Source organism: Pollachius pollachius, assembly GCF_949987615.1.
Source record: "Pollachius pollachius genome assembly, chromosome: 4".
Classification (NCBI taxonomy): Eukaryota; Metazoa; Chordata; class Actinopteri; order Gadiformes; family Gadidae; genus Pollachius; species Pollachius pollachius.
Genome location: NC_136937.1, coordinates 14,805,713 through 14,818,845, shown reverse-complemented (window position 1 = coordinate 14,818,845; position 13,133 = coordinate 14,805,713). Strand labels below are relative to the sequence as shown.

General features: G+C 40.6%; 2 protein-coding genes across 2 annotated transcripts; both read right to left on the bottom strand.

Annotated features, from left to right (window-relative positions):
• Nucleotides 1-1,532: 1,532 nt before the first annotated feature.
• On the bottom strand, nt 1,533-2,561 carry LOC307074517 (liver-expressed antimicrobial peptide 2; the record flags this gene model as incomplete). Its single annotated transcript, XM_079734693.1, has 3 exons — nt 1,533-1,569; nt 1,956-2,098; nt 2,496-2,561. 3 exons carry the CDS (start codon nt 2,559-2,561, stop codon nt 1,533-1,535), a joined length of 246 nt encoding a protein of 81 aa, XP_079590819.1.
• A 560-nt stretch (nt 2,562-3,121) lies between these two features.
• Nucleotides 3,122-12,909, bottom strand: scarb2c (scavenger receptor class B, member 2c). The gene is made up of 12 exons (XM_079734676.1): nt 12,665-12,909; nt 12,133-12,290; nt 10,544-10,688; nt 10,253-10,441; nt 9,680-9,771; nt 8,693-8,812; nt 7,566-7,744; nt 6,412-6,530; nt 5,810-5,883; nt 5,217-5,268; nt 4,819-4,971; nt 3,122-4,394 (listed from the first exon to the last, which is right to left on the bottom strand). Exons 1-12 carry the CDS (start codon nt 12,782-12,784, stop codon nt 4,356-4,358), a joined length of 1,440 nt encoding a protein of 479 aa, XP_079590802.1. The 5' UTR covers nt 12,785-12,909; the 3' UTR covers nt 3,122-4,355.
• Nucleotides 12,910-13,133: the final 224 nt, after the last annotated feature.

The window sequence follows — 13,133 nt, the reverse complement described above, 5'->3', positions numbered from 1 at the left end:
TCCCTTTATCATAGACACACTCCAATGATGCATATGTTTTTCATCTTGTTTTATGATGCTTCAAATTGTGTCTTTAATTATTAAATGAGTATTCATTATTAATTATGGTAATTAAATGTAGGCTATTCCTTTACTTCCTTTACTATTTCTTTATGTACTTTAGGTTTAGATAAAGTAAATTGAGAAATACTTCAATGGAATTAATTAAAACCATGGACATACGGTTGGGATATAAAACATATTATTTTATTATTATATACATATTATTATTTGCTGCCATGTTTTTAACAGGACTTTTTATACTGCGTTTTTTTATATATGTGTTAATACTGCCGGCATATATTTGAAAATAAACTAAATAATTTAGCTCCACATCCTAACTTAAGCTGACATTTCTAAGCCAGTTTCTAGTTCCATTAAACAGGCCATGTGAAAAAAGAACACTAAAAGATGTATTAGAGAGAATTTTAAGAGTGTGATGAAATCAGCAATGCAGTCCATAAGCAGTGTATGAACTGCTGATGCAGTATTGCAGACAGATAGAAATATACGTTTTTTCGTATTCGCTATTACATGTATGGAAAACCTTGACAATAATTTCCATTGACTTCCATGTCTGTAAACATCTACTGCTGATGTCCAATGCTATCTATGATTCTTTATGCTTCTTTATACATTTTAATGTTTCAGACTGCTTAATTGTGTTGGTATTTGCCTTTTTTGTGTTGCTAATCACAAACAGACAAAGGACAAACTAATAATGTTTCATTATTGAGCAGCAATAATATACTCAGTCTTAGTTTTTCTGTTGTTTAAGTTTAAGTTGATGACAACAGGGACAAAAGGTGTGCAGTAGCACTTATAGAAAATTTTATATTTAAATATTTACATTTTGTAAACATAAATAAATATAATAAACATTATATACAAGGGAACATGGTTCGGTAACATATTCATCACATGAACATCCACTAGGCCTACCGCTTATAATAAAAAAATATACTCATAAGACTTAACATGATGAACATTTGTATTTCCTTCAGCTTCCAATATTTTCCTTCATAATTGTTCTCTGTTAGGAAACAATGCAACACATTTAAAGATTTTTAACATTGCTGCTGTCAAAACTATTGAAATGGTTTTCAGAGTTCATAACAAGCATGTGAACCTCTCCATAACTTCATATTTACAGCTTTGTTTTGCTTAATGCCCAATCATAAAACTTATCATAAGATTGATGAGTTATATATTTACTCAGGGGTCAGCAGTCAGAAAATCAATTGAAATGAGTCAAGCAAGGTTATGAGACATTGTAAGATAAATCTGTATCCTCCATATTTTAGTGCTTATGAATTACACTGAATTGGTTTCAAATTATTATGTGTCTCATTGTGGTCAACAATGATGTTGTTCAGGAATGTTCTGAGTGGAACAGGAATGTTCTGATAGAGTGGAACCAGAATGTTCTGGTTGAGTGGAATTATTCTGTTAAAGTGGAACCAGTATGTTCTGGTGGATAGGAACCAGAATTTTCAGGGAGAGTTGAACCAGAAGGTACAGATGTTGTTTCTGCAAAGATAAGAATCACATTTCATTATCAAAACAGAAAGAATATTGATAAATCCAAAATGTTCACAAATTTCAAGCATTTCATTTTATACTTTGTGATTAGCAAAAAAATAAACTGTGATCGCTGACATTTTATCTTTGCAATGTGGTCAGAAGCCTCATTGAAAAAACTTCTTCCAAGAATAAATGGTTAACTTTGACAAGAAGGATGATGACATGTGCAACTCTTCATTCCCTCAGCCTTTCACCAAAAATAAAAAAAAATATCAATGAAATTGTATAAATCGCATATTCAAACATGCTATTCCAACATGGGTTGGATCCGTTCTCTGGTATAGCCCTATTGGTCCTGTACCATCTACATCGCAGCATGTAAGGATGCGCACCTGTTGCAGTAGTTGGTGCCACACTCTGTGTGAGCCCGACAGCTGCCCCCTACTGGTTTCAGCGTGTTCCAGCGCCATAGCATGGAGCGTCTGGTCCTCTGGAGCAGACCATCGAGCTCAGTGGGCAACGGCAGTCCCTGGACCTGCAGAGCAAAGAGGGATGCACGCCTGGTTAGAGTCATGTTGAACACTCACGGTTCTGGTGTTCAATACAGTTCAATATGTTCTGCGTTAAATGTAAAAACGAAGGCGAAAATAATCCATGTTTGAATGTGCTAACATGAAATCGTCAGAATACATGTGGACTATACCCTGCTAAGGTGAACTCACACCATGTTGGGATTTTAGAATCACATAAATGCCAAAGCCCTAAAAGTTGTATGCTTAATAATCCTCTGCTGGATTGTAATATCACTAGCAAACCCAATGCTTCTTCTTTCAACATTAAGGATTGCTCTGCAAACCACAATTTAGCAAAACACAATTAAAACTGCACACCACCACAAACACAACCACCACCTCCGACCAGAGATGTCTTACCTGGAATTCCGGCACAACAGACAGCAAAAGAAACACAACTGTGATCTTGAACACGAGGGCCTGCATTCTGAAAACACCAAATGCCTGACTCTAAGTAAGTCTGACCTGTTGTTTTCGGCCTGTCCGTTATAAGGAACATTACAATCAGGGATCAGGGGCGGAGCTGTCACTGCCATCGTCAACCTTCCTCCAATAACATTTTACACCTAATAATTAGTGGGAAGTGTTTTCAAACCGTTAAAAAAAACCTCTTCCTTCTGTTTATCAGTTTGATAATACCTGGCATTGAGGTCAAAGGTTGTCTGTGAAAACTTTAGCCTTTGAAATGAGGACAGATCCACATCTTCACTTGGCTTGCTACAGCTCATAATACTAAATTAGAATGAATACATGGATAACATGAATGTTAGCTCATGATTCATTTTTATATCTGGCCACCTTTCTGAAGTGTTATTTATTATATGCATGAGCTCCCTTAACATATGCCATCTTTCAGTTGTTGTTGCAATATTTTAATTAATTCCATGACCTGTTCATCACTATGAAATGTTATTTTCTGACTAATCTAGAATCCATTGGTCCCTTAATCTCTAATACAGTCAAAACAAATATACAATGTAGTTTAAATCATTTATTTTTTATTATTGACAACAGTAGTGCACAGCTCAGTATTGTGATAAGACATTTTTTAATATTTTGTCGAATGCTATCTTGTGTTCAGCTATAGAATACATATGTTTTTTTTAAAGTGGTGCTCCACTTCTTTGTGATATAAAATAAGGACAAAACACCAAACAAGAAAAACGCACAACACTTGATATTGATACTAAAAATATAAAGCACACAGCAATCCCATAATATCTGTATTAATAGTGCAAAAAGCTTAAGAATGGCATGGAGACACATTTGATTTTGTAGTTCATAATTATATTAGTTAGTGTGGTTGGTGTGGATGCATGCACAATGTTAAGGTTAACAGATGCTATATGTTCCTGCAATATAATCAGTTATATATTAGGAAAAATGAACAGCTGGCTTCTCCAACTTTTTTTTTATCATAACCTATCCAGCTTTGAATGCTCATGTCAATACCCAAAAGGGTGGGAAAATGGCTTCCTCAGTGGAACTGTAAACTAGTTCATCAATAAAAGCTTGTCTTGCATGATTACCATCAACCACCACTTCTCCTGTAAAGGTATATGGACATTTGAATGTGTAGTTTGGCGACAGGAGTGGCTTGGATACCCCATACTTGGTAATCAGAGCATATCAACTTTAAACAGTATTTTTAAAACTTGTAACACTATAGTTTTTTGTCTTGACTCAAACCATTTCCAGAAGTTAGTGCCACCAGCATCTTTCTCAAGTAACATTCATGAATTATTCCTCAAAAACGTCAACAAAACATGCAACATCTTAGAGAGTCGGACCTCCCTGTTTTAGCAACTCACTGCTGTTCCTGTAGCCCTCCTTATAGACTCAACACATTAATATAATGGGATTTCTATTCGATTGGCCTTTAATAAAGTGGCGATATAATAACTTCCAATTTGTCAAGTAAAAAAGTTTAGTATGCAAGTATGTTTCCAACTATAAAAACAAAATAAGAGAAGAGAAAATAGGTTAAACTTCCATTTCAAATCCACCGAGTGATTAAAGACACACGATAAAAGAGAAGATGCCATTTTCACTTCCACTAAAACAGTGTGTTAAAAGCCATATTAAAAGGGGGAGCAATGGGGACGATGTAACCTTTAGGGGATTTGGGTGGCTTTGATGTTGGGTGCAGTCAGGGGCAAAATGGACGTTCCTTGGCGCTGCCTTGCTCTCCTCTTCGGCTGCGTGGGGTCCAGGGCTGGACTACGATTTCAGCAGGGGCTGTCGCTCTGCCGCTGAGCTCTGAACAAACGGCAAGTAGGTGGTCAGACTGTTATTGCCGAACCAAACCAAGTACTGAATCTGATCAACGCTGTCCTCCCAGCCCTCCAACGCACTTTGATCTGATCTCATCATTTTGGCTTTTAGCAGCAGACAAATTTGACTTTTGAAATTCGACTTTGAAGTGACTTTTTGGACAATCTAACTTGGAGAAATGGATGCAATGGAGCAATGGAGTATTACAAATGCTACGATTCTTAGCATCTGTAGCATTCTTAATTTATGAGCATGTGTAATTTATCAACGTTACACTCAACTACCAGAGCTGAACCAGCGGAGGTTTGCTCTGGCCATTGAGATATCTATCTGCTTTCCAACAACCTGAAAACCTGCATCTAAAACACATGCAGAGATAGGAGTTCAACCGTCATCCTCCAGGTCTCACCTCTAGGCCCTTCTGCCGACAGATGACGCCCATGAAGGCCACGCCGATAAGGATGCCCAGACCAATGAGCATGAACGGAATGTTCACCACCACGTTCCTTGAGAAGATGACAGCCTGGAGTTTTCTGGCCGACTCATCGTCAATGAGAACGCTCTGGAAAAGGAACCAGACACACAATGTGGAATCAAAGCATTGTTCAAATTATTTAAAGTGTGTGTGTGTGTGTGTGTTTGTCTCTCTGTGTGTCTGTGTATGTGTGTGTGTCTCTGTGTGTATGTGTGTGTGTGTGTGTGTCGTGTGTGTCTGTGTGTGTGTGTGTGTGTCTCTCTGTGTGTATGTGTGTGTGTGCGTGTCTGTGTGTGTGTATGTGTGTGTGCGTGTCTGTGTGTGATGCGTACCTCATTTAGATACACGACTGGAATAATCACTGTCCGCACATTTCCTGTTTGCCTGGAAGTGAAAGACAGATACAGGAAACTGTCAGATACGTGGCAGCAGAAATGGCTAGGAAGTATGTCATAAATTTATCCTGAGATTATCAGGACATATATACAACTATAAAACCCATGTGGTCAGGGCGTGCTGTCCAAAGTTCCAGACGCAACACTGATGAGACAACAGTACTCTGCAGGTGACAATCCCTGACATATAAATGAATGGATGAACATGTTTCATCCTTCATTCTAATGATAGATCTAGTGACCTAGTTAGTTATTCTAGAGGTCAGACCTAGTGACCTAGTTAGTTATTCTAGAGGTCAGACCTAGTGACCTAGTTAGTTATTCTAATGGGCAGACCTAGAACATTAATTCAGCCAGAAATACAATCTGTTGAATACTGTGACTGATTGGTATCCTATAGTATATAAATCATAACTATGTTTAATTAAAGTCAAGCTGAAGGTAGTGTAGTATATAAATATTAAAGTATGTTTAGATGTAGTTGACCTGAAGGTAGTGTAGTGTATGCATTTAAAGTAGAAGTGGTTTACTTGAAGGCAGAGAGCTTCTCCACCATCACGTTGATCTGTAGCCTCTTAGCCGCCTGAATGACAATCCCAGTAAACTGAAATACAAAATTCAGAACATATTCGATATGATGAATATAAACATTACACCTAACTAACTAATATTCAATGGAAACCCCTGTAGTGTTTTAGTCGTGGAATTGAGCGAGAAAATACACATATCCCTGCTATTCGTGCACAATAACGACTTCATTACCGGACTTTGATATGATCGTCATAACATTCTCAGTGAGAAGGTTAGATTGACCTCTGACCTCATACCTCTGGACGTCTGAAGTCCAGGTCGAATCAAAGATTGGTGATGAGACCAATCGTGCCGCGATGTGGTTTCAGAACGTATTCATGGTATTTATTTACCCAGTCGGGTATTTAAACATGGCGATAATGGACCTCTTCGCCGTTCACTGTTATTTCAGACGGTGTGTGATATTAGTTTTGGTACCAGGCCATTCACGTCTAACCACTTGGTATCAGACACGAGCAACGGTGTTAACGGTCTGAATACAGGGGTACTATCACATAGGATCACTGGACACAGAGGGAGGAGGGAAGAGGCCGGGTCATACCGGGTTGATGTCGATAGTGGTCTGGTGCTTCTCCTTGTCCGGTCTCATCCCGAACACGTCATTCACGTACTTCTCATCCGCCTGGTAGAAATGTGGTGAGGACATGATGATGGGAGCACCTGCGTAGACAAAGAGACAATATGACCGTACTCATCATCCTTTGCCTTCTGTAGCACTTCCTGCTTTAACTTATCTTCCCCAAATGAACGATACACAGTCCTATGAATAGGTTAATATCGGGCAAGTTGTTGCTCATTGAAGTTTATTGCCATAAAGGGAAATCTTAACAACCCCAGACAACACCGTGGCAACCTCATAAACATGAGTCACCCACTCCACAGACCCAGCGCTAAGGGGGCACAGGTCTCTCTCACTCCCTGATAACACAGGAGGGCTCGTCATCTGTAGTAAGAGGGCACACGTTGTATTCCAGAATACAGGCTACTGCAGCGCTCTAAGAACACGGTCAATCCACTACCAAGCTGTCCTGCCACAAGAGGGCCGGAATACGCTGTGAATGACAACAACAGAGGTTTGTCAAGGTGTGCCCGCCCCCATCTACGTAATGCAGAGCAAGCAACTATCCTACCATATGAAACAACAGGTCCCCTTCTGGGCAGCGATGCCAATGAGGAAATAATGTCTACGTGTTTAACTGACATGTCCCACACATATCCAGAAAGCTACAAATAATGCAAGCCCACACAGGCTGATTCTTCTTACCCCATTTCACACGAGTTGCGATTCAGATATACGTATTAGCTGCTCAGTGAAATCTTTGTGTTTTACGTAACTTTAAATGACCCGACCCAGTAAATCAGCCCGTAAAATGGTAACTTTAAGTTATCATGCTTGCATATGGTTGTGTGCATGAGGTGCTCAGACTCAACTAATCGAGTGGGAATGACGGATGGGGCAGATTGTGTGACAGGAAATATGCAGAAAAAAACTAAGGGGGCATAATGTTTTAACTGAGGGGGCATCGCACCGTTTAGCTGCCTCTCGGCTCCGGGCCTTAGGCCTTCATAAGTCTGCGTGATATCTTTTGCTTTTCGTTTTGCTTTGTTTTTTGTTGGAGCCCGGATTGCTTCAAGGCGTGGCGGCTGGCGGTGCCGGACCCTGGACCCAGTACGGAACCGGAGGTCCACACTCACCTTGTTTACACGCGCTGACGTTAAGCACCCCGGAGCCCAGGCAGTTCCCTTCAGGGACACAGAAGCCTGCATTGTCCGGGTTCACCGTCAGGTTAGCGAACACACTGCTGGGCGGTGAGAAGCGGTACCCGGGGAGCTCCTTCACAGTTACGTCCTCAACGTACGTGGCATACATAGACCTGGGGAGGACAATGGTTTTTTTTTGATTTAAACACAACTATGTTGTGATGTGATTATATTTGTGATGTTTACACAGACTGAGGCTTAATTGGTCATGGTTGTAATTTTAGCGGGGAAATATGATTGAAGGATTGCAAATGCAAGTCTACACTTGGACTGATTTGAACTGGTTGCTCCGTGTCCTTCCCAACACTGCCTCCTCCTGGTAGGAGAGCGGAACTGAATGGAGCAATGGGGCCACAATGTCGGGCGTTGATAGAAAATCCTACAGACTAAAACCAAGGGAGAAGTCACAAGACTTACAAATGACCTTATTACATTGAAATGCATTACTATTAAAAGTCTTGGCAGTAATTATTTTGTTGGTATCATTATTTCATTTCACCCTCACTTGATCTTGGCGTTGAGCAGGTTTTTAGGTTAAAGGTGAATAGATTAGGTACGAGCTAAGGGCCAACATTTGCTTTGTACAAGAGAGAGGCAAGCAGAGGCCAGCTGACTCAAGGGATCAGGGCAACACTGGCCGGCACAACGAGCAGCGGGGGCTAAATCTGGGTCCCTAATCCTGACGTCCAGACCTGAACCACGCTGAAGAAAAGGCTTATTCAGACTTTGGACATTCTTAAGATGACTATGGGAATAGAGGCGGGAGTAGCCAAACAAAGCTATGCTTACAGTGGCCGCATAAAAGGGCAAGAATCAGTGAAACCTAGTCATTCAATCTTGTCAGAATCTTGTGAAGATAAAGCAAAGTGAGAAAAAGGCAAAGATAAACTAATCCCTCCACAATGTCCGTCCCAAACAAACAATCAATCAAACCACTTTGACAAACACCATATCAACCCATTGGGATACATATGCCAACCATCAGCCCGTGTGTCTGTGTATTACATTTAGTCATCCGAGACCCTCCCGCGGGGAGCAGCTGTAGCTCCAGCACGGCCCACCTGCAGAGATCGGAGGAGAACATGTAGAGCGTCTCGTCCTTGGTGACCAAGGGGTGGAAGAAGGCCCCGTTGGTGCCGTTGATCATGTTGCACTGGTCCGACGTCCACCAGTCCAGCTGCCTGCAGGCGGAGCAGGAAGCAAGGCCACACTCATTATGGGCTTTACTTGCAAACATAATGCAATTGGTCTGATAAGGGGAAACAGTAGTCCACTGGTTCAGGGGGTAAGACTCCCAGTCGAAATGTACTGGGCCTGATCCCAAATGTCCTCGGTTGAAAGAAGATGGTTTTCATCCCCTTAGCCATCAGGGCAGGGACTGCAACTAGTAAACCTTCTAGATGCATGTATTTTTTATTATCTATAGGCCTGTGTGTATGAATGATTATGTATGTTATATATTGTTTATAGGTCTGTGTGTATGATTGATATGTATGTTGTCATATTGTTTATAGGTCTGTACATCATTGATACTGTATGTCCTAATATTGTCTAATAGGCCTGTGTGAATGATTGATATGTATGTTGTGATATTGTCTATAGACCTGTGCGTATGAATGATCTGTATGATGTCTTCAGTTTGTATTATTTTAAACCGCCCGTCTTAAATTGACCAATGAGGGACAAATAACATATTTTTAATTTGATTGTCAACCTGTTTACGACGACTTGAACAAGATGTGCACACACCAGTTGCACTTTAATGACTTCCAGAAAACTAAATAGACTTAGAGTAATGTCCACGCTAGCTCTTGCCCATGATTATGGATGGGAAAACAAGGGATTTGATTCTGAATGAGGTAACCAATTAGGCTTCATCAACTTCTACTCTGAAACAGTGATGATATTAAGACCTAATCTCCTTCCATCCCTAGGTTTCCATCATTATCTTAAAGGTTTCCATAAGATCAACAACTCAATCAGCACCACTGATTAAATTTAAAAATCAAAAAGTCCTCTCTCTTATCAAGGAAAATAATTGAATTTACCTTTCATCCTTCCACTCATCGACTCTAGCAAAGTCAGTGTAGTTTGTTTCACCAGTGAAGAAAACATATTGTCCATCATTAGTAGCATTGGCCTGTGGGAACAGAATTGCACACTTTAAAACAAAAAAGACGGTTGAGTAATTTACTTCTAAAACAAATATATCTAAAACTCACAGAATGTTCCCTTGCTACATTTAATCATAGTGATTGTTTCTGTTATTAATAAGGGACGGACCTTTCGGCTAAGAGTCAAACACTCTTACCGCTCCATTATTCTGTCCAGGCATATTAGGAGTTCATATCAAAAGAATATGAATATGAAGGAGGAGTCAAAAGACTCCTCCTTCATCCAGATCAGTGGATCCACCAAAAATGTGTATATAAATATAATTCATGATAAATTATATTATACATATATATATTTCATGATAAAATAATATTTACATGAATATATTTCATGTTCAAATAATATCCTCTATGAATACAAATCATGACAAAACAACATTACACATGACTATAACTCATGATAAAACATCATTACACATGACTATAATCCGTGATCTGGTCCGCTACCTTGTAGAAGAGCCCGAACATGTCGTCCATCTCGGGTCTGATGGTCTTGGCGGTCTTGAGGAAGGCGTCCTCGTAGCCCCACAGCAGCTCCCCCACCGTGCGGGTGGTGAAGATGCCCTCGCCGCTCGAGGTCATGTAGGCCGCGATCAGGTTTGCAATTAAGCTGTCCTTGAACCTCTCCATTACCGTCTGTGTGTGGGCGGGAGGAGAGAGAGCGAACAGGAGATGAAGACACTCAGGAGACTGTGAACACACATGTCTGGATGTTAGGTTGCGGTTCTCCCGTCGTACCACGGCCGGGATGTTCACCGTCCGGATGAGGTCGCTCTCCGGGCCTATGGACATGTTCGCCTGGAAGATGTAGGTCTTGGGGTTGACCGCGGACACCTTGGTGCCGTTCTCCAAGAACACCACTTCCTCCATGGGCCGGTACTCTCTGTGTGAAAAGAGATGATTTACTACTGACATTTGGCAGCCTTATATCCAATGGGACATACAGTGAATTCAGATACACGTCACTATTGAGCAGGTCAGGGTCGGCCATCTTGTTTAAATGGGAACAATCACTCTTCTCATTCGCTTATATGTGACCGCACTGCTTCCTAAGCATCTGCTCAACTCTGTCTCTGCTAAGAGACAGAGAAAGATTCATGGCAAAGATTCACGTTTCAGGAAGTGTCCATATGAAACACTACTCTCCTAGATTAGAAAATAGTAATGATTCACCCTTAAGGGTGCATTCAGTTATTCTGTGGGAATACCTCCTAACCACTATAACTTATCCTGCCCCCTAGACATCCCATGGCAATCCTCTAGAGCCCGACCATGTGGTCTCAAATTGAACTCTCTATGTGAGAACGGCATACTTTCCTGCTATAACAATACCAGTGTTCTCTGAAGTTGTCAAATATTAACCACATAACCCCTTGACAGTCTACGTTCAAAAGGTCTACACACACATTCCAGTAAAACCCTGATTATCCTCCTGATTGTGGGTTTGTTGCCCCAGAATGCAAATGAAAGTTCAGGCAGTGGAATTATAACATGCTAGTTACAAGAGGTCTCTTCATGGTAGGGGAAGTTAATGAGTAATAGGAACCACTGCTAAAACAATAGGTGTGAAGTGGGCCTGATGTAAGAGTGCAAAATGTGATGTTATCCATAGCAGTCGGGATGACCTTAATGCTGAGAACTACGGCGCCAGGCTTACTGTTTGTAGGGTTTACCATAGTTGGACAAGTGATACGAGTGAAACTGACAGAGGAAGTGTGATCAGTGAGCACATGATTGACATTGCTATGATGTTATTGACTCTAAAAAGACACAATAAGCAGAAACATCACATGGTATCGTCTGGGCGGAACTCAGCATCATATTTGTTGTTAAAACCTAAACAAATATTGATATATAGGACCATTTTACATTGTATTTCCAAACACTTCCAACATAACTGCGACTGCTTATTTTTAGTTGAACAGTTACAGTTAAACAGTACTGGAAACCCAACTTCTGTTAATAGAATACGATGTTATACTTGGAAGAAGAAACATTAAATTCAAATAACACTTAAAATGGAGGCATTTATGTGGGATGACACACCAATCCTAGCTGACTTAAAGTGCTTTTCTCTCCATCACAAACCATATTGTGAACAAAATCCTTATTTTTCTTTGTGTAAATGTGTATATGTGAATAGTCTATAATATGTATGTATATCTGTAATTGTATGCATGTGGGCTGTATAAATGTATGTATATCTATACCTGTATGTGTCTGGTCTGGTTGTTTGTATATCTGTACCTGTACATGTATTGTCTGTCCAAGTGTATGGTCTGTGTGATTGTATAGCTATACCTGTATAAATGTATATAGGTACTTACCTGTATGTGTATGGCCCCCTCTCAATAACAGCTGGCCTATCCCCATCCAAAACTTCGATGGGATTTGTCAGATTAAAGAAATAGAACTGCATGTAAACAGGAGGCGGTGGATTCTTCCAGGCTTCAAATGACTCAGTTCCATTCTTCAACACCACTTCCTGTGGGCAGAGATTACCCCATATAGATTACTCATGAACCATCAACAAGACATACTGCTGGAGATGAAATTATTGGTCTGGTCCTCACTTGGTCGTTATTGCGATGACGCAAATATAACGTTAATCGCATACTTTGTATCATTCTTAACTGATCATTTAATATCGTTGTGACGTGCGCAAATAAATCACAAACAAAGCCTGCCTTAAGTCTTCACAAACTACGCAAAATCGCTTGTTGTTTTACATCGTGAAACATGACAAACATTATAAAGCTACCATCAATTATGAAGACACGATCGTTAACCGAGTCCACCAACTCAGTATTTGTATACAAATAATATATGACATCAGCCTCATATCAGAGGATTATTTACCTTCTTCACCCTCGAGTTGAGGACGTTTGGAAACGCACTGGACAAAACCAGAGAGATCCCTGCTATCAGGATAAGAATGGAGAGCAAGCCCAGGCTGTAGGCACAGCAAGACCTCAGCATTTTGTCGGTAAAGTAAGTGCAACGCCGAGAGATTGGGGCTAGCACACTTAGCAGCAGCAGCAGCAGCAGCCTTGCTGATGTAAAGTATCGAGGCTATTTGTTTTGCTGTTCTGACAGCAAGCATCGCCTCATCATCTAGCCCCGCCCACTCTTTTCCGGTTGACGTCATATGCAGGACCGTTGCCGCATGGCCGCTCCTAGAGTGGGCGGGGTTAAACGGGGCCTCGACGGTGATAGGATTGTTCAGCTGCAGATCGATTTTAAATCATTTAAATATTTTTCGATCGATTTGCTATACCTAATATGTGCTGTATATGCCTAACGCCAAGTATGGCTTTATTTTATACAT

Excerpts from the sequence above, each read along its gene's own strand:
- scarb2c (XM_079734676.1), bottom strand. The coding sequence starts at position 12,784 with ATGCTGAGGTCTTGCTGTGCCTACAGCCTGGGCTTGCTCTCCATTCTT. Across the intron at positions 10,689-12,132 it reads AGGGGGCCATACACATACAG|AGAGTACCGGCCCATGGAGG; the intron begins GTAAGTACCTAT and ends CTTTTCACACAG. Across the intron at positions 8,813-9,679 it reads GATGAGTGGAAGGATGAAAG|GCAGCTGGACTGGTGGACGT; the intron begins GTAAATTCAATT and ends CTCCGCCTGCAG.